This window comes from Limanda limanda, chromosome 5 (assembly GCF_963576545.1).
Source record: "Limanda limanda chromosome 5, fLimLim1.1, whole genome shotgun sequence".
Taxonomy (NCBI): Eukaryota; Metazoa; Chordata; class Actinopteri; order Pleuronectiformes; family Pleuronectidae; genus Limanda; species Limanda limanda.
The window spans coordinates 18717425-18737723 of NC_083640.1; the positions used below are offsets into that span (position 1 = coordinate 18717425).

General features: G+C 40.2%; 1 protein-coding gene across 1 annotated transcript in view; it reads left to right on the top strand.

Annotated features, from left to right (window-relative positions):
- The window catches only part of ipo11 (importin 11), a 105258-nt gene that overhangs the window by 66903 nt on the left and 18056 nt on the right, over positions 1 to 20299 (top strand). The window contains exons 23-29 of the mRNA XM_061072058.1: positions 6001 to 6080; positions 6187 to 6267; positions 7738 to 7833; positions 8230 to 8343; positions 8761 to 8882; positions 14934 to 15029; positions 16992 to 17076. Coding sequence (XP_060928041.1) covers positions 6001 to 6080; positions 6187 to 6267; positions 7738 to 7833; positions 8230 to 8343; positions 8761 to 8882; positions 14934 to 15029; positions 16992 to 17076 — 674 coding nt within the window. The remainder of the gene's footprint in view (positions 1 to 6000; positions 6081 to 6186; positions 6268 to 7737; positions 7834 to 8229; positions 8344 to 8760; positions 8883 to 14933; positions 15030 to 16991; positions 17077 to 20299) is intronic.

Genomic DNA, 20299 nt, shown 5'->3' on the forward strand with positions numbered 1-20299 from the left:
GGGGGGGGGGGTGTTGAGTTATGTGCATTTTATTGCTTTTAAAGCTCCAACATGCATCTTAACTCAACTCAAACTTTGTGTTGCCGGCTGCCTGGAATGACATTGTCAACCCCATCACGTCATGTAGGGAAAAAAATAAGTTTGGGAGATAACCAGAATTTTAAGCGGTGTCCCCAGCAAACATTAGAGGCACTTCAGAGGCTGTTATCACAGTCAGATGTGAGGCTCATTTTCCTGTTAATGTTGATAACTGAAGCAGATTGTGCAGCATATGCCCAGGGCTATGAAGGAGGTGCAGACTACAGCTTAATCAGTGCTTTAGCAGCTGGTTTTGTGACTATTTGATTATAGCGCGTGGCGTGCGTGTGTGTTTTGGACTTGCTCTCGCTTTGTGAAAATGTAATCGCTTTTATAGCATTGGTTTGGCAAAACTGTCTATTCTGTTTTCTGACTATTAGTTTCTAAATTTTTTTCACAAGTGTATTTACTTGCACGATAGAGCAAAATATTATATTAGCGGATAATTTGGTCCAATTTAAATCCCACCTCAACACTTATCATGAGTTAACACCTTATTAATAGCCTCAAACAACACTAAATGAGCTTAATTGAGTTATTAACAAAAGTAATAATTCTGCCTTTGTAATAGATTACAATATGTTCTGATGTGTTTTTAACTCAAGCACAGCCGCGTGTATCAAGGCTCTTTTTCATCCTGAGATATTAGCTCTTTTTTGTGTCTGTCATGTGTTAGAAACTTCAACAACATGCCCACTCGCTCATTGTGAATTCTGCAGACATTGACCTGTTGTGTCTCGCAATGGCTCGCTCACACATTCTCCAGTCTCTCTACTCGGGGGCAGGCAGAAGAAACTGCGGAGAATGTCCCACAGCGAGGGCAAGTGAGCGCACTGTAAGTTGCGCTGCACATACCAAGTTAGAGATAAGTTCTTAAGAGAAGTGTAAAAAATGCTTTGGTTCATTTAGAAAATGTGGCGCAACAAATTAGAATATGGCAGGTTGCCACGGCCTAGATAATGAATGGGAAACACTGCTGTATTATGACTTTGTTTAATTATATTATTATTAATTGACTGGTTTCATTTAGGAAATGGAAAGGCCACTCACAACATGGAGCCCGGGTGACAATCTCACCCAACAAGAGTAAGATGAATATTTCTCAGACAGTTGTAGAAAGGAATGGAAAATGCAGAAGTTAAGTTGACTCTCAGTAAACCCACCGCCTTTTTGTTCCTGTTGTATTGGCATCGCACCGAAATAAAAAGCACAAGGATGCTGTGTTGAAATGGCATTGAATCTACTTGCAATAACCAGATGCAGTGTTATTTTGTCAGGCTGTTTGTATTCATGCACGGACACTTGAGGTGCCTGGGGTTCATTCGCAATAGTGAAGGAGGGGGGAGATAATGAAAGTCTTATGAAGTCCGAGGCTCAGTGCTCTGAGCTGCCTGACCAACCTGCAGCCCAGAATGAGAATTCAATTCATTTCTTCCTCCACTCATATAAATGCTTGTACCTCTCCCTCCTCTTGTATTGATATTCATACAAAACTCTCCTTCAGAGGATATTGCCAGCGTGTGTGCAGAGCTTATCAGTCACGCAAGTATTGACAGTGGTTGTGGTGGTGACATTATGGAGGGGGCAAATCAGAAAGCTGTCGATATGTGTTTACCTCAGGTTTTGCCTTCATAATCAAAACAAGTGCGGGTGTAGCTTCACTTGCAGATAAAAGATGAAGTATTTTTGAGTGTAACCATATTGTCATGCTCAGGTGGAATGAAATACATTGTCTTAGGCCGCGCTAGAGTGGAGAACCACGTTTGTCTGAGTCACACTGGCTTCCTGTAGGTTTTATTTACCTGAGTCGAAATCGGGTTGGATTACCTGCAGGCCACCGAAGTGATGGTCTGTCTGGAAGGCGGTTGAGCTGTAACCTTTTCCTCCTTTTTCTTGACTTCACCTCTCTTTGAAATGGATGCCAGAGCAGATCCACATATTTCCTCTGGGACAATGGGAATATCCAGGGCGTCCAACAAGTTGACTAGGTTGAGCCATTGCGCTCTCTCTCTTCTACAGCTCCTGTCACTGTTACATCTTTCATTCATTACCTCTGCCAATGAAGTTATGTTTTCGTCTGTTTGTTTATTTGTCTGTAAGTTAGCACCATAAGTCAAAAACTGGACGGATTACTACGAAGGATGCAGTATCAGTCTAGTAAGAATTCCATTTTAGTGCAGATCTGGATCAGGGGTGTTTTTTTCAGGAAATACTTCAGAAATCATTCTAGATGAAGCAAATCAGGAATTTTTAGGGGACTGATATCTGTGAGTGTGTACACTTTGATGCAGCTTGATTTGAATTTAAGGGCACTGTTAGAGGAGGCAGGAGCTTTTCTGATTGCTTGTCTAATTGTCTCTTGATCTGTGCTCACTTCCCTGCACACTGCATGTGTTTCCTGTAATGTTGCTCCACGCTATGTTTGTAGATGTGCTGACTAAATAGGCCCCTGTGTACCTGCTCTGGTAACAGATGGCAGCATGCCTTATCTTTACTACCTCACTGTTACTGGCAGATGGCTAGACAACACATACTGCCGACAGAAACGCTAATATCACCTGTAAAAACCTGCATTGTCACATTTAACCTCCTCCGTTACTTCTGAGACTAATGTCTGGTGCACACTAGAGGATTTTTCAACTCTTCAAGAATGTGAGCGGGCACAGACCTCATGACAGCTTTAACCAAATTGGCCAGATCGTAAGACCACACACTTGCTGGTTGTGGGAAACAATTTGACAGTGGCAATTCCAGATACTTTGGTTCTAACAAAGTTATTCTTCTTCCTTGTCTTCTGTTTTTTTCTGCTGGTTTCGCAGCAAATAAAACCCAAAAGAATGTAAACTATGGGTGTAGTCATGGCTGAAAAGGCGGAATTAGCCTTTACATTTTGTGTTAGCGTTGAAATGTGAAGCAGCCCTAAGACAATACTAACAGAAACAATTCATGCACCCTCATTTGTAGTGCATAACGAATTGTAAATCTAAGCCTTTAAATATCATCTTTAATGCAAATATATATATGTTATATCTTGTCCCTTGCTTCCCTTTGTTCATTCAGGGATATTACTATTGTCCATGTTAGAATTAGCTGCCCTGTCAACTTGTGTGAAGTAAACAATTACTCCAAGTATTGGTGTGAGTTTCCCTGTCACCCTGTGTTACCTTCAATCTATAAATTCATTCAGATGCTGGTTTGTGTACCGGAGGAGGGAGGGGGGGGGGGGGGGACTGTGGAGAGTCGGCATGCAGGTGTGACTTTGTCTCTGTCCATCTTTCTGAGGAACTATTTCCTTTCAGTCCCTTCTCTTTTCTCTCTCACCTCTCTCGCTCATCTGTGCGTTCGTGTGTGTCATACGTTTCCAAAAGGGTATTCAATTTGTTAAGGTCTGTTACTCCGCCAGCTTGCATCACTGTCAGGTTTATCTCCTGCTGTGTATGTGCTAGTCCTGGTTTTACAATAAGGCATTATTCACTTAACGCATAAATCGTTCCCTTCCACCTTATTTGGGTCACTTACTTCACTTTTCCTTATTCTCATCATGTATTTTATACTAAAGTTTCTTTGTCACATTATTTCCTGTTCTCCACAGCCCTTTTTTCATGACACTCTTTCATTTGTTACAATCTGTTCTTCTGTATATACTTAGACCATGTACATATGTTTAGCATTCAGTGTACATAACATGACATCTAATTACATTTCTGAGTGAATGTTGTTTTCACCGAGTATCCATGCGTTTGTCATGATTGTTTTTTGTTTTTTTCATCACGGCCAGAGAGAAAACCTTGAGTTTCTTGTCAGTTTCACATTAGAGAAGCTCCTTCGTGGATTCTCCTTCTGAATATGATTCTAGCCTCTTTTCTATCCACTCGCTCCCCTGTATAACATTGTCTCTGTCCCATCACTGTCTTGGTTAACGCTTCTTGTTTGGCACCAAAACTCCAATGAAGAGCAACACCCATTACCATTTTCCTTTTTCTTCAGTGTGAGCGCTTCAAGCTGCGATTTCTTAATCATCTGTCTGTTTCTCTTGAGGAGCTCAACATCTCATTTACTTCTCTTGGCAGTTATCATGATGCTAGTCAGTGATGACACATAACAGCTACACATGTTTTTTTGATCCCAACCTGACCTCAAGCCAGAAGGACAAGTTAGTCCACTATTTTATGTTATTACTTCTGCCAAAGAGGTCATCATTTCATTGCTGAGGACATAAAAGCTACCCAACTGATTTGATTGAAACTAAGTAGAAGTGTTTGGTGTGGGCCAGACGAGAATCCATAAAATTTAAGAGACGATCTGGATTATTATTAGATTTTAATGAATTGTCTCGTGGGTAGATTAAATTGTCTCGCAGGCCGTATCCGTCCTGGTTGTTGGAGGCTGCGTTGAAGCATAAACAGTTTGTGATTATCTTGCGGCTTCTCGCAAATTAGTGAGTATTAGGTTTTTGGACAAAGGGCCAATCATAGTCCTCCAAGAAGATAAAAACACTTAATAATTAACCCCACATGACTTCACAGTAAAATGTACTTATCTCCTATATATTGCTCAATACATAGTTCTCAACCCATCAGTGCTTTTTGTGACTACTATTGTACCATATCTGCTTTGCACTCCAGCATGTACACTGACCTACTGGCAAAAAGTCCATTCTTTGTGCTCTCCCCTCTTTATTACATTACATTACATTACATTTCATTTAAGTGTATTCAACCCTGAGGGTACAAACCAAGAACAACAAGAATAAGGAAAGTACAATTTCTTCAATAATAGAGCAAAACTACAAAATGCTACAAGTACTGCTACTAAATTGTTAGTTTCAAAAATTGTTAGTAATTTGTTTTCCCTCTGGTGTATAGTTGTCTGCAGAAAGTGCAATTTGTAAAAGATGCTTCATATTTGTTTTGATACTTAATGAGGGCATTTTTCCTTTTGAATGAGTTATCATATCTCTGCAAACTGCTTCATGGTCAACTTTTCCACATTTTTATAGAGGTTATAATTACTGAGCCTGGTCTCACCTTTTTATTTTGATCAAATATTCTGGCCTTTGTTGCTCTCTTTGACAGCAGCCATTCTTGTCAAGGTTTTGTCTCCATTGTTACTCTTAACCTCAGTTAATGGTTCTTTTATAACATTTTCCCTGTTATAACCTCTTTGCTTCTTCTGGTGAAAAAGTACTTCGACAGCAAAGGTCGGACAAACAGCTGAGACGAAGTAGAACATATTTAATGCAGGTGTAATGACGCAGCACTATGCTTAATAATTCAGATGCACTTGTTAATAGATCCTCTCAACATTTTGCTGCATTATATGTTGAACTATGGTTAAAAGCCAAAACCAGTCTGGGTTTTTCTTTATAGCTTTTGGAAAGTCGTCATAAATCGTCAGTTTTATTCGTTTGTTTGTTGGTTACATTTTCTTTTAGCATGTAACAGTTCAACTAAATGCACTGACTTGTCAGTTTTTTAATAAAACATCACAAGCACCTGTTTGTGAATAAAGAAAGAACATGTTCATAAATACTCAGCGAGCCCCACACCTTTTCCCTTGAATTTTTTTTCATCATTGAATTATTTAAATGGTTTGAGTTGCCTCATTTTCAAGGCTTAGTGTGTTCAACATAAATATTAAAGATTGTTGGAAATCAAAGGTACAGTGCAAGACACTATTAGTATTTCACAAACTTACACTTTGTAAACACTGAACATTTCCCAGAGTGAAACATGTCATGTGCGTATATTGATTGCTCTCAAGGAACAAAGCTTGTAAGAAATTCCATCCAATTTGCAGTTCATTCCCAATGTGTTGGACAACTCAACAGTCGTGTTCATCTGGACCATTCATCATCTGTGTCATTCAATTAACCCCTTTGGTCCAGTTTGGTAACGTGCAACATCTGATGCTCTGTTTCAGAGTTGAGCTCCGAGAATCTGCGCACCTGCTTTCAGATCGTAAACGCCTACATATACTTGTCTGCCACAGATTTCCTGCAGGTGAGACTCTCAAGTGAAGCACTATGAAGAGAAAATGAAACCAAAGCATGGCCAGGCTATACATATTCATTATAATTCCCATATGTCTGAATTTGTGCATTTCCAGAACTATGCAGAATCACTGTGTCGATCCTTCTGTGGTCTGCTGAAAGACATCACGAATGAGGGACAGGTCCAAGTGCTCAAGGTACACACCCACACACACACACACACACACACACAGAGAACTATATTACTTTTTCCGTCTCTTTTGTCAGGCTTCATTTGTCATTCTTCTTCCATCAGTTGAACAGTAGTGTTTGTTCGTCCTGCCTGTTTGGCTCTACAGGAAGCAGCTGGAATGAAAGTAGCATACAATGTTGTAGATGCACAAACAGACACAGACAGTGCTGCTTGTGAATTGACACAAGATTATGATATAGATTTCTATATTTATAATCTCTGAACTAATTCGTTTTTTCAGTTATGTGCCCCCTAAAAAAGCTTGTTCATTGTCTGGCCAGTTACACGTTCTCACACAGCTGCTGCTGAAAGTATTCGGTTTTACCGTCTGCCTGGATGGTAAAAACTTCATGGGCGATGGAGCAGGCATGCGTGAGAAGAAAAGAGCAAACAGGAGGGGATCAGATCTCTTATGTTATTATGAGAAGTCTAATTAATTTGAGTTCATTAGGAAACTGTGGTGTGACAAATTAGAACATGGTTGGCTGCCATAGTGTAGATAATTAACGATAAACTGTTTGTGTGCATGTCAGGTTACATACTGTACATGCCTCAGCTTTTGTTGACTTTATAATAATGTAGATTAGCCACAAGAACATAGAGCTTTAGCTTAGTAAAGCTCAGTGGCATTACTTCACATGTGGCTCCTGCTAATCCTTTGTTCTGAGGCGAGGAGACGAGAGCCAGAAACCTGTCAGCCTGCACAACATCAACACACAGCAAATCGTAGCGTGTCAACACACTGAACAGGTTGCTGACCCTTGGGTTAAATATTCTAATTAAAGGTTTCAGTTTGTGTAAAAGTAATTTACAAGGTTACAAACTATGTGATGTTGTTCGTTGCAATGTTTTCTGGTTGAAGTGGTCTTGACACGTGTTGTAGGCTCATAATGAGACGTCCAATGAGGATGGAAAGATCCTTTCATTCCAGCTGTGTTGACATGCACAGCTGGCTGCATGTCCGCACAGTACTGGATGCAAACTACAGCATTTCTCTCACACGCCTCAGAAAATGTCTTCATTCATGCTATATCTTTGTTTACTGACCCTGGTTTTAAGCTGTTGATATTTTTAAGTCAAGTATTTTCATTTGAGCTTGGATCTTGAGAGAGCTCGTTCAAATTTCTTCGATATCTAACACTCAAATGACCAACCTTGTGAGCAAATTGAGGTCACTCCCACGATTTCCTACAGCCTTTCCGTTTTTCTTCTAAAAAGTAGCTCCAACTAACTACTTTCTGCCTCCCACGTTTTGCCCTACCTTTACATCATCCTATGTTTTTTGCACACTCGTTTCTTTTTACCCTCCTTCTCTGGCTCCCTACTGGGTTTTCCCAGCAGGTTCTTTTTGTTTTTTTTCTCCCTTATACTACTTTGCACTACTTCTCCCTCTTGAGCTGTGTCCCTCTTCCTCCCTCTCTTTGTGTCTCTGCAGGTGGTGGAGATAGCTTTAAAGGTTAGTCCCATACTGGGAGCCCACATGTTCCAGCCCCTGCTGCCAGCTGTCCTCAGAGGAATCGTGGCCGGCGAGGTTAGTCTCACCTTTACACACTGTGCAGATCATCTCAAATGGCATTATATAAAATGAAGGAACAAATATGGTTTTATATTGTTTAAACTTATGTGTATTTTTAATTATTTTCATGGTCTTATACCAAATATTTAAACATTTAAACCTTAAAATATATCCTTTAAAATTCGACTGTCCCTGTGTGTTCCTCCACTTTGTCCTTCTCTGTTATTTTTATATAATCATCAGAATATAGTGGCATTTACTGATCAATGCAGATTTAGGTCTTCCTCTGCCTTTCCAGGATACTGCTGCGTCAGTGGGCCTATCTTTTCTGCCTCATCATGCTTTATGTAAGAGCATCTGCACATGAGTATCTTTCTGCATATGATTGTGTATTGTGTGTGTGTTTTGCAGATATATCCCGTGGTGATGTCCACCTACCTTGGCATCATGGGCCGTGTCCTGCTCCAGAACTCCAGTTTCTTCTCCTCATTGCTCACTCAAATTGCCTCCGAGTGCAGCCAGGAGGTGAGGCCCGACGTCTGCCCTTCATTTTCTGTCTTCTCAGCACACTCTTTTTAGCCATAACTGCTTTGCCTGTTAAAAGGGACTCGTTCTGAACAAGGCTGAAAGTAATGAGCCTGAAAGTAATGAGGAATTGGCGATTAGAGTCGCTTCTCACTTCTTCTTGTTCAATCTGAATAATATAGAAGGGACGAAAGTTGTCGCTCTGTGTTGTGTCTCCATCATGCCAAAGTGTTTTGATGATAGAGGTGGAGGCAGGGGAGGTAAATGAGGCAGAACAAGCAGGGAAGGTCAGTTTTGCTGACATTTTAAAAGCACATTTTTAAACATTAAACCAATCATCTGTCAGTTTGCTGTCTCTTGGGGTTGTCAGAACGTTGTTTGTGTCGCCTCATGTATCCATCTCCTGTCTGTCATCAGATGGGCCAGTTGCTGGGCACTGTGATAGAGATGTGGGTCGACCGCATGGACAACATCACTCAGCCGGAAAGGAGGAAGCTGTCGTCGCTGGCTCTGCTTTCCCTTCTACCATCTGACAACAGGTGAGAAACATTTATGATCGCAGATAAAATCAACCCCTATTCATCAGTCCTCCTAACTGCAGGGCACAAAGATGAATCTGAGAAGACGCATTTGACAAGTTATTTATTCAGCTCTTGTTATAGATTGGAACGGTGTGTCACTAACATCAGACAATATAAGTTCTTGTTGAAAATGTATGTGGGAGATGACTAACATTTGCTCTACAGCCACAATAAGCCATAATAAGTGTAATGCGTCACAGTGGCACAACATACACATACTGTGTACTCACAGCTCAGGCAGTCAGTGGTGTTATCAGACTGAGTTTCATGCTTTACAAGGTGTTTACAGGCTGTGGTGTCTTTTGAAGAGAGAAAACCTGATGTCTAACAGATTGTGGGGCACTTCTAATCAAGTGATGACACACAGTTTAACATACAAACTTACAAACATGTTCTACTGTGGAGCTTTTACTTTATCTACACAGGAGTTTGACAGGAGGAGCACAGGAAGAAAAAATATGTTTCTGCTCCTCTTCACTCGCCATTAAAAGTTTCCTCTTCATTTTCCAAGTCACACTTCTCTTGAAGTGGTTCAAAGCGAGTCACTGTGGGTTTCAATGATAAACTTTACTTGTGATGTCCCATCTTGACTGTATGGTGGTGCGTGTTCTTATCAAGATTTTGGGAAACTCAGTATTCTGCAATCCAGATATGGCAATCATAGATGGAGACAGGCATGAAATCCTTTGTTATGCCCCCCTCTCTTGGTTGTGGAAGAGCAGTCGATTGTGACAGGCCTGGCTTGTTGAGTGCTGCATGACTAATCAACTTTCTCACATAACATCTTTTCTAAAGTAGGAAGGGTGTCCGTATATTGTCCTGCCCTAAATATCATCTAATAGTTTTTTCTCTTACGATACAGCAGAGCATCTAACTATCAGTTTAGATCATGGGCAGTCAAAGTCCTATGTCTTATCAACCATTTAGCTGATAAATATATTATTTCCATCATAATGACAGGAAATTTTGCAAACATCTATGATTTATTTTAATTACATCATATAACATAGCGGATAGTATTTTTATCAGGATATTTTTATTTGTTGAAGATATTTTCCTTCTCTGAGATTTTACCTGTTGCTGGATAATATTTGTTTGGTATTATTTACATATTTTTCATTTCTAACTCTCCAATGTTAGATCTTTGATTTGAAATGTGTCTCCTGTCGTGATAGGCTGATTTTTTGATCTATTTGGCAAACATGTATTTTGTGTTGCACAACAACATATCTTATTAATGGATACCTTTCTGTCTTCATATGACTGCTTTGCTATTCAGCTTTTTATTCCTGCTTTTTATGATTAGTTTAGTTCCTTAAATTCATGTGTCTTTTTTCTTTTTCGATTATCTAAACTTTGAAAAACCTGAGCAGCACAAATTTTTACGCAGTCCAAGAGCACTAGAATGTTTCATTTGGTATTTAACATGCACAACCATGAGGCCATTTCCCCAGAGGAACTGCTTTAGTCATCAGAACCTCTTGGTCAGCTGTTTTTTTGCCGTTACAGTTCATCATCGCTGACAGTTTGCTTTCAATGGCAAAGCTTCTGTAATGAAATGCCAATACTCAACAAGAGTATGAACTTTAGTAAATAAATATGCACATCTTTATCAGCTGGATCTGCTGAGCTCACACTTTGTCTGATCATCATTGTGAAAGTGTTTTCTCAAAATTTCTGAGTAAAATGTCTATATCGTGAGAAATCAGTCGTTCCTCTGCCAGAGTTTTTGTCTCATCAAAGTATTGATTATTGTATTCACTCAAAATCTTTGATTCGATTTTTAAAATTGTGGGTTTAACTTAAAAGTGGGTTACAAATTAAGTTTCCCAGCTAGTAAAGATTAGGACTTAACGCATTTTAGCACACCTGACTGTAGATTTAATACATGCATAGACACAAGTGTGCATTTCTATTTTTACACAAGCTAATGTTCACTACTAAATCAAACTTCTCCCTTTTGAGATAACTATTGGTTTTTAATTATTGCTCTTATTCACACATATATACTTTTGGAAATCTGGTTTTGAATTCTTAATTGTTTGTCAGTAAGGGTCAGTCCTCAGTGCTGTCACAAGTATTTCTCCCTTTAATTAGTAGCTTTGATTTGAATTTAAAACCCTGTGGCTTAAATTTAATAATGAAACACTTGAAACCAAATTGAACAACTTTTTAACCCCATCTTCTTCCACTTATCGAAAATCACTGAGGCTCAACGCTATTGAATGTACAAACTCAGCTGGAATATTGCTGCCTTTATACCTTCATACTGGAAACAGGGGCCAGAGGCGTCATGTCCATTCCTATCCTCGTGAATTCAATATGTCTGAACAGCTTCAGGGGAATTAGTACAAACGTTCACTTGGACTCAAGGAGGAACTCATGAGATTTTGCTGATCAAAGGTCAAAGACACTGACGGCAACATCTCAGGAAAGCTCAAAAGAAATCCCTTCAAATTAAACACAAACGTCTTTTGATCGTTATCACAAGACAGGAAGTCCCTACAAGGGGGTATTTCATTATATCTGGCTTATATTGCATCACTGACACTCAAGGATCAAGTGGTCAAAGGTCTTTGCGTTTTTTTTGCGACAAAACTTATCAGGAACGCTGAATTTGTAGCTTCACATGATAGTCATGTGACATTGCTCTGTCAGTCCTCTGCAAAAACGGCATAATTACTAAAAGTTATTTTTTGGAAACAAACAACTTTTGAAACACTTAAAGGGACTCTTACCTTTGTTGCATTTGAGAATTACAGCACATTCGAATCATCCCGCCTTCCTCCAATGCCCCACCCCCTCGTTCCCATCCGCGGTGTTTTTTCTTTTGTTTTTCCCCCTGGGAGCGGCTGTTTCAGTACGCCGTGGACCACTTTGGTCTGCCATCGTCAGTCGCTACGGTCGCTACTCGCTACTGTCTGCCGTGGAATCAAAACAAACCCTCTAGTTGAGGACGCGCCTTGATGACGCGGGCCCGAATGCGCCACAAGAAGCAGACGGAAAACCTGCATGTCCATGCAGCAAACAGACAGGTCTGTCGGCCAATAAGGTCCTTCGGTCCGAAGAATTTTATTGGTTGAAGTTTTCACTAAATATTACGAGAGTGAAATAATTGTTTGCTTTAACTCCTGGTGGGTCTGTCTTGCATTTTAGAGTGTCATTACCTTATTAATACCAATTTAACCTTATCCACAAAAAGTGTAAAAATGCAACAAAGGTAAGAGTCCCTTTAATACCTAGTAAAGTCTCTACTATGTAAATGAGTAGACTCAACACAGAAGAAAATCATGATACTGCTTGATGATAAATTTAATGCTGGGTGGAAAAACAGAAAATTGTGGGTCAGAAATTCTCCCAGAAAATGTTGCCCCTTCACTGGTCAATGTTTCATGCGTCCCTGCAGCTGCCTGTTATCTTTGTAGGGAGGACCACACAGAGACTATTGCTGTGACCAGTGTGTCTTTCTATTTAACCCGTCAGCTCTCAGATAAAGTTTTTTTATACATGACACTGATTTGACTGACAAGCATGAAGCAGCGGCACAAGACAGGGATTAGAAAATAATCACTGTAGAGATGTTAGGGCTGGACATAAATTGATTTGACAGACATGTTTTAATGGGTAATAAGTCATCTTTAAAATGTTGCCAGCATCCAGTTGTTGCTATATCTGCTAGTTTGAGACTTTTATTAGACAATCAGGGATGAATTTACACGCCTCTCCTAAATGTACCTACCTCTGTTTTTCCTTCTTTATTTTTCAGTCAATCTAAAAAGCCTAAAGTATTTATTTGCCTCCTCTCCTTGATGCTGGAGCTCAGATATACAAGTACGCAGTTCTTATTCATATCTGTGTAATGAAGCCGGCACAGGTCCCAGAACACAGTGCTGAAAATAACATGCCATGGGGCTTACAGGCCTCAATTTGAAATGTGTTATAATAATAATTTGAAATAAATTCTTAATACTCCCCTCAATACATACAAATGCCCAGAACACCACATGTTTAACTTGAATTTTACATTCCTCTCCCAAATGTGAAATGTTCCTGATGAAAAACTATTAAAAATGTACCTGCCTCAGTTTTTCATTCTGTGTGTTTCAGACAATCAAAAAACGGCTGAAATGTTTATTTGCCTCCTCTCATTTATGCTGGAGCTCAGATTTAATAGTATGCAGTTCTTATTCATCTGAAAACAACTTGCTGTCGGGCCTACAGGCCTCAATTTGTAAAAGTGTTATGAAAATAATTAATAAATAATTTTAAACTACCCCACTCATTACATGCAAATGCCCAGAACGCCACATGTTTAACTGTGCTGCTATTTCTCAACATGTCTATAATACACTCGAAGATGATAACATTTTACTGGTCATTGCTCAGCACTATAACTTTATGTGCTCCTCAACCTTACGTAAGGGACTGGATTGAATTCAGAAGCAAATCCAGTAACATTCCAAAGGAGTGAATCTAATAAGGTGAATGTGTGCAGAGCGGCACAGCTGTAGAAGCAGACGTAGTTCAGTCAAGAAATTCCACACGGCACTCAGCACTTGATATAGGAATGTTATTGACAGCAGCAAATGGCTTGAACATTGGGATGAATAGAGCAGGCAGGAGGACATATTCAATTTCCCAGTGCAAATCTTGCTAACGACACATTAACTCCACCGTCAGCCCTTGACTCAAAAGCTCTTGGATGTATTGCATGTTTTAAAAAAAATGTAAATTCACATCATATTACACATCTTTTTCATCCTGAGTTCTTTCTTTTACATTTGTTCTTTTCAATCATGCATACGTCGGGGTTTGAGACGTCATCAGCACACCCACTCGTTCACTGTGAATTTTCCGGACATTTTCCTGCCGTGTTCTCACTTGGGATCACTCACATAACATCGACATTTGCGTTTCACCTAAAGTCCCTTAGGATAATTTCAGGAAAATATCCAGAGTTCATGGAATGTAGGAGAGGAGCTTATTTCAGTCTTGATGAGTAAACACCAGTTTAAATGGAAAAGATTCTCCATATGAGAAATATCTATATTTATTGGCTGCATGTGTGTCCGCCAGGCACTGATCTTCCATTCCGTTTGCCAGACTTCATGCTCAGTGAACTGCCCGGGGTCTATCTCACCATGTACCTGAACCGACAAGCTTTGATGCTTCAGTGCCTAAACCGCACACATACTCACACTTTGTGCTTTTTCCCTGCTCACTCTTTATTCCTACTGTCATGGGAAACCCCCACTTCTTTCTCAGTGCTTAAAGAATGACTCAAATAATTTATCAATGACTGCTGCTCATGTCACATCCGGCTGGTGGGTGTTGTGAGCGGGCATATTTTAAAGGTCTCAGGCTCAAGCAGCTAGAGGAGCTCTATATTATCTGAAAATAATCACCATAGTGGCTGTGGAGAAAAAAGATTCAACCCACCAGGCTTTGTTTAAAGACAATACGCCTCAGTTATTTTCAAATATTTGCTTCAAGACAATAAATCTACCATTACAGCAGGAAAATCCCTCTGTCCGATGTGATTAATTATTGCAAAAGCAGCATATTTTTTTTTTTGGTAAGCTCATAAAAACCGAGAAATGTTTTCAGTGCACTGTTATCCACATTATTGTTTGTTCTATTTTGATAACCCTTCCTTTCTGTTTGAGCAGTAAAAGGTTCTTACTAAATGAAGGGATAGAAAGTGGTTGTTAATTCCAAAAGCCAAAGGTGAAACGGTGACGCAGAGATGCACAATCTGGACATGGGTCCAGGGATGTCAGTTGATTGATACACCGGATACTCTTTCCTCTGGGTGGCCTTGTGTTTCTTTGACAGCCACTTCATCAGGATTAAACCTGCACCGTTGCACACTGTTGTCATGTTACCCTGTATGACCGTTTGCTCCGTCGGACAAACAACCACCGCTCATCCTGCCTCATTCAAACTCACAGCCGGTAAATTATATTCTCATTGCTAATGATTCTGTGTCGTCTGTGTGTGTTTTATCAGTGTGATCCAGGACAAGTTCTGCGGCATCATCAACATCTCCGTCGAGGCGCTGCATGATGTCATGACAGAAGATACCGAAACAAGCACCTACAAAGAGTAAGTATGCAGGAGGCCAAAGCTAGGTCATAAAATGCATAAATTACTTTGTAAGATTGTAATTTGGACAAATTTCCCACGTGATGTATGAAAACCGTTGAAAAATTTGTATTGAAAGCTTGAATTTATCAACAACAAGGCTAAAACTTTATAGAAAGAAGCTCTCACTTATGAAAAATGACAGTGGAGGAGAGGCTGAGTGGAGGTTTGGCCCAGGACACATTTCCTCAGATAAATAATGGCCTGTGAAATGGCCCAGAAAACACTGTCTCACTATGGAAGGAGACACTAACACACACAGCTGCCCTTCGACACTTACTCTGCCCCATCACTCTGCCCTCTCGCTCTCTGCCCCGGTAGCATCGAACCCATTTCTCAGAAGATGTTAACGTGCGTGCAGACTCTCCTTTTCCCTGCTGTCGAAAACACTTAGCGCCCTGCTAAGACGTACCAGTGTGAAATGAATGGCAAATTTGTGTAGAAAGGTTAGTGTAAGTGTTTCTTTATTTGCAGGCGACGTGTTGAATTGTTTTTGTTCCCTGCTGAGCTTCATACGGAGCCAAAACATGTCTGTGAATTTACTATTTGTTAAGGCAACAAACTGAGACGGGAAATGACGGTAATGTTTTCCTTTGTTAAAAAAATTAAGCAATGTTTAAAATTAAAACTGACTTTCATTTTATTCCTCCATTCTCGTAAGTGGTTCTGCGTTGTTCTAGTATGGTGTGGAATACGAATGAAAGGGAAACAGTATGACAATTGGAAATTAAGTGCACCGTGAAAGTACAGTGTCAAAATTGTATTCCTTTCTATTGTACTGAACTCTACAAGGACAATATGTCATATTTGATTATTAAATCTAAATGACTGGTAAATGGGAGTTTCAGTTGCAGCACAGAACATTTTTAAAGGGGGAAGACAAAACAGACATGTGGATCTTTCTTTATTTGGCAAAGCCTAAAATGTGACTCAGTCTCCCCACCGTGTTATGACAGTTGTCACAATAGTTAGTTTAAATCTGCACCATCAGTTTTTGGGCCCTTGGGGACAAAAGGAACAAGCTCCGATCATAAAATTGGCTTTTTAAAATTGACCTTTAAGTTCAGAGCAATAACTTTGTGGACAACCATTGCATATTTATTGATCAAGCAGTAAGGGAGCATCATTATCATTCATTTGGAGTCGAGTTTCTGGCCACTTCAAATATTCAAACTTTCCCAACTCTTGACAATATCTCTTCAGCTGCTAACTGCCTAATTATTTGTAGTGTAGTTGCTATGTCTGTCTGTCTGTTTTCTGTTCTCTGTTCTCCTTATAGTTATATTTCTGTAAAACTAAACGGCAACACATCTATTTTATAGGATACAGTTTATTCTATCAAATGATCTCATGAGCATGTCAGAGATCTGTGAATGCAGAAAAACAGCTATTTCAGATTTACATTTAAACTAACCTGAGTTTTTTCCCTGCTGTGGCAGACATGAGAAACATGAGAGCCGAGAGAATTAACAGCGAACTTGTCTGACAGATGTTTAAACACGGTGAAAAAAAGTGCTACATAGCTCTGTGAGATCTGTGTGTAAATTATTAACCGATTGAAATTCCGATAATAAATTATCAAAAGCTGACACGTGAAAGCCAGGTAATATGAAATTGGAGATTACCCCCCTTCCTCACCTCCACTCACAATGAGCATAAAGTAAGAAGGACAAAATAAATGAAAGACCATACACAGACTCTGGACTGGGCACAAAGGTTTCTCTTGTAATTCTCTCTGCATGCATATCATCAACCAATATGAGCAGCAGTCGGTGCCGTGCACAGAAGAGCCAGCGGGTTCAGACTTTTGTCTTTTTTTCCTGTGCCTTCGCGTGTGCTGCTGATCTTGTCCTGAAATTGTCTCCTACTGTGCCGGTTTATATGCGCTTTTTAATATTGAGGTGACTATTATTGTGTTTGCAGCTGCATGTTGATGACTCATTTCGAGGAGCCCAAGCTAAGTGATGATGAGGAGCCACCAACCGAACAGGACAAGAGGAAGAAACTGGTGAGTCAGATCAAACATTTTTCATCTTGTCCTGTAGTCATTTTAGATATTTTTTGAAAAGGAGTAATATAATGTTCTCTTTTCATTTTACCGAGTTCTCTCTCTCTCTCCTTGATTCTCTTCTTGCCACATCCTCTCTTATGATACAAGATTTAAAAATAAATGACAATACACTTAGAGGCCAGAGAAAATGTACAAGCAAAAGGAAATGTGGTCATTCAATGCACTCCTTAGTCCGGGAACAATTCAGATGTTCCTCTTAGCTGCTGCAGCTTTTCAGTTCGAGTGCCATCTAATCATATAAGCACAGCTGCTGGCATGCGTATGTCATAGATGCATGCTGCGAGTCGCTTTATGTAAGCATAGATATTGTCGAGCATCCATAAATGGCGTCAAGGTGTGGGATGCATACCATTTCAACACTATGCATGTATATACATGTACGTGCATAGTGTCTGTGGAGGCTCTGAAATTGTAAAGACTCTTTAACATTGTAAGAAATGTTGTTTTATTATGATGTTGGTGTCTCTCGCTGTGTCGTCTCTTCCAAACGAGTGCCTTCGCAAAATTAACAAATTAGATATCATTTGGGTTTGAATAAAGAAATGCAGCTGTATTTATTACCTAGTGTGACATTGTGCGACTGTGTTTGTGTGTTGGTGTGCTGTGTGTGTTTGTGTATGTTTGTTGGGCAGTATCCCACTGTACTTATCACCTCAGCCCAGACCCCAACTTCTTGCTCCAGTGGAATAGAGAAGAGGAGACTTAAAGTCGCGCCTCCCTCTGCTTTTCAATGGGTGTGTGTGTCTGTGTGCATTTGGGTACGTGCATGAATCCACGTGCGCGAGTGGATGGTGTGCCCCCGTGAGACGGTTTTGAGTTGGAGGAGAAAGTTAATGAGGAAGGAGACCTGTGACATTTATTGACTCCAGTTGACTTCCTTCTGGCGGCTGTCCTTGGCAGGTGTGTGAATATTTGTGTAAAAGCGTTCATGTGCATCAAAGAATGTACGTTTGTGTCGTTGTGAAAGAGCGAGAGAGACCATTTTTATAAAAGAACGCTTCGTGCATCAATGCCTCACTTTGATTAATTTAATCAGACAGTGGACTGCCAATGCATCGTATGGGATGAAAACATATAAAGCAACATAATCCACAGCTTAATTATGTTTTAGGTGCCCTTGCACTTGGTGTCATTTAACTTTGTTTAGTCAGCTTTCATCAGGACCTGGCGTGTGTGTCCACCATCTGCAGGGTGAGCTCTAGGGGTCCACTGCATTGCCGGTGAGGCAGCAGGTGAAGGCAGGAGGTATCGCTGCAAAAAGACTGTAACTTGAGATGGGAAAAGTCACATGTCCGGAGATGACCGTGCTTGAGGTGATGGAGGAGGTGAAGCAATACTAAAGAAGTATACAGCAGGGGGACTCACCTCTATACACAACACTGGTCCTGAAACTCCACCTGACAGAAACTGGAATCTGTCCAGCTCCTTCCCAAGGCAGGTGTGTGTAGACGGTCACGAGTCCTGCTGTACTTGGCTTCTCTTTCACTGCAGTGCCAGTGAATAATTAAGTAAACGAGGGCTTACTTGCTTACAGGCTGTTATTCACTAAATATCAAAGTGAGACGTGTCATACTGGATACAGAGGCTGTTCAATGTAGATGCCAGTGTTGGCTTACTGCAGATATATCCATATAGTTGTGGTATATCCATACTGATGTCTCTGATCCAGATGCTGCTCCCGTGGTGACCTGTGACCCGTGGGAGGACACGTCACGTGACTTTTCTGTATTTTGTAATGTATTTGTATATTTAGATTTGTCATTGTTTAGTCTTATCTTTTATGTGTGTGCAGGAACTGTCTGTGCACTTTCGTGGCTCTTCCTGTTGCGTTGAAATAAAGTACTGTTTGAATTTGAATGTCGGCCAAGGGAAGAAGGTATAATACTATTTTTTAAGGGTAGTTTAGGAATGCCAGTACATATTTTTTAATCACCCAAGTACTGGGGATTTTGTTCTTTGACTTTGAAAAGTGCAGCTTAATGCCTGTCTTGGTCACATTTGTTAAACTAGAATAGCACACGCGGAGCGCATACCTCTGCCAAGGCTATTGTCCCATCTCCCAAAATTCAATCGGCTGTTCCTTGAGTCATGCCCTGCCCCCCCCCCTGTGGAAATTACCTCATAAGTTTGTTTTATAATCCTGCTGTCGTATATACGGCAATGAAAACAGAACCTCCTCGGTGAAGGTAATAAAACAGCCCAGTGAATCTAAAATGTTTAATTCACACCCAAAACTTAGCTCTCTGCCTATGTGAACACAAGTTGTCCATAATTGAATACCTTACACGCCTTCAGTACCCACCCGACATGTCCCTTTTCTCCTTTTTCCCCTTCATCTGTCCTTATCATACTCTCTCACAATGTACTTATGGACCGCTGCTAATCAAGCAGTCTCATCACAGTTTCTCTGCCCGTAGGGGATATTTGTTTGACGTTGCTGTGCTGCCTCGTTGAATTTTATTTGCTGCTCCCTTTGGGACACCTGCATTCCTGCATAAAGGATGAATAGATTGAATACAGGGAGAAAACTGAGAAATAACCACCCTATCCCACCTATCACTGGTATTCACATCACTCATTCCAACCTTTTCCTCTCGTAGAGTATTTTTATGTTGTATGGGTGGTTTCTGTTTGCCTTCTTTGTCCTGTTTGTAGTTCTGACCTTGTCTGACTCATGAGGCACATTGACAGTAATTTGCTTTTAAAAGGACAGAGACTCTGCCACAGCTCCCAGCGCTGCAGGAAGCATTGTTTCTTTTTTTCATAGACTCATGAATAGGACGTTTCCAGGGTAAAGCTCTTAAAAGTTGCCAACACATCTTAATGCATGTTTATGTAATCTGTTGTCAGACATTAAAAATAAACTGAGATGTGTTGCTGAATCTGTAAGAAACAAAGTGGTTTTGCTATTCAGTGATATTAGAGATGTCAAGGGGATATAAGTGGGAGAGATGGCAGCAAAGGAGCCAGGCTGGATCTGATTCAGATCCATTGTGGTAAATGGTTGGTGTTTCGTCCCTTAAGACAGTTGGATTTCTTTTGAATCTTCATTCAATCATTCTATACATGTTCTGTTCAAATAGAATTGATTTAAAACTGCTTGTAATTGACTCGGAACTGAATTTCAAGGTTAATTTATCAACACTTTTGTAACACTAGA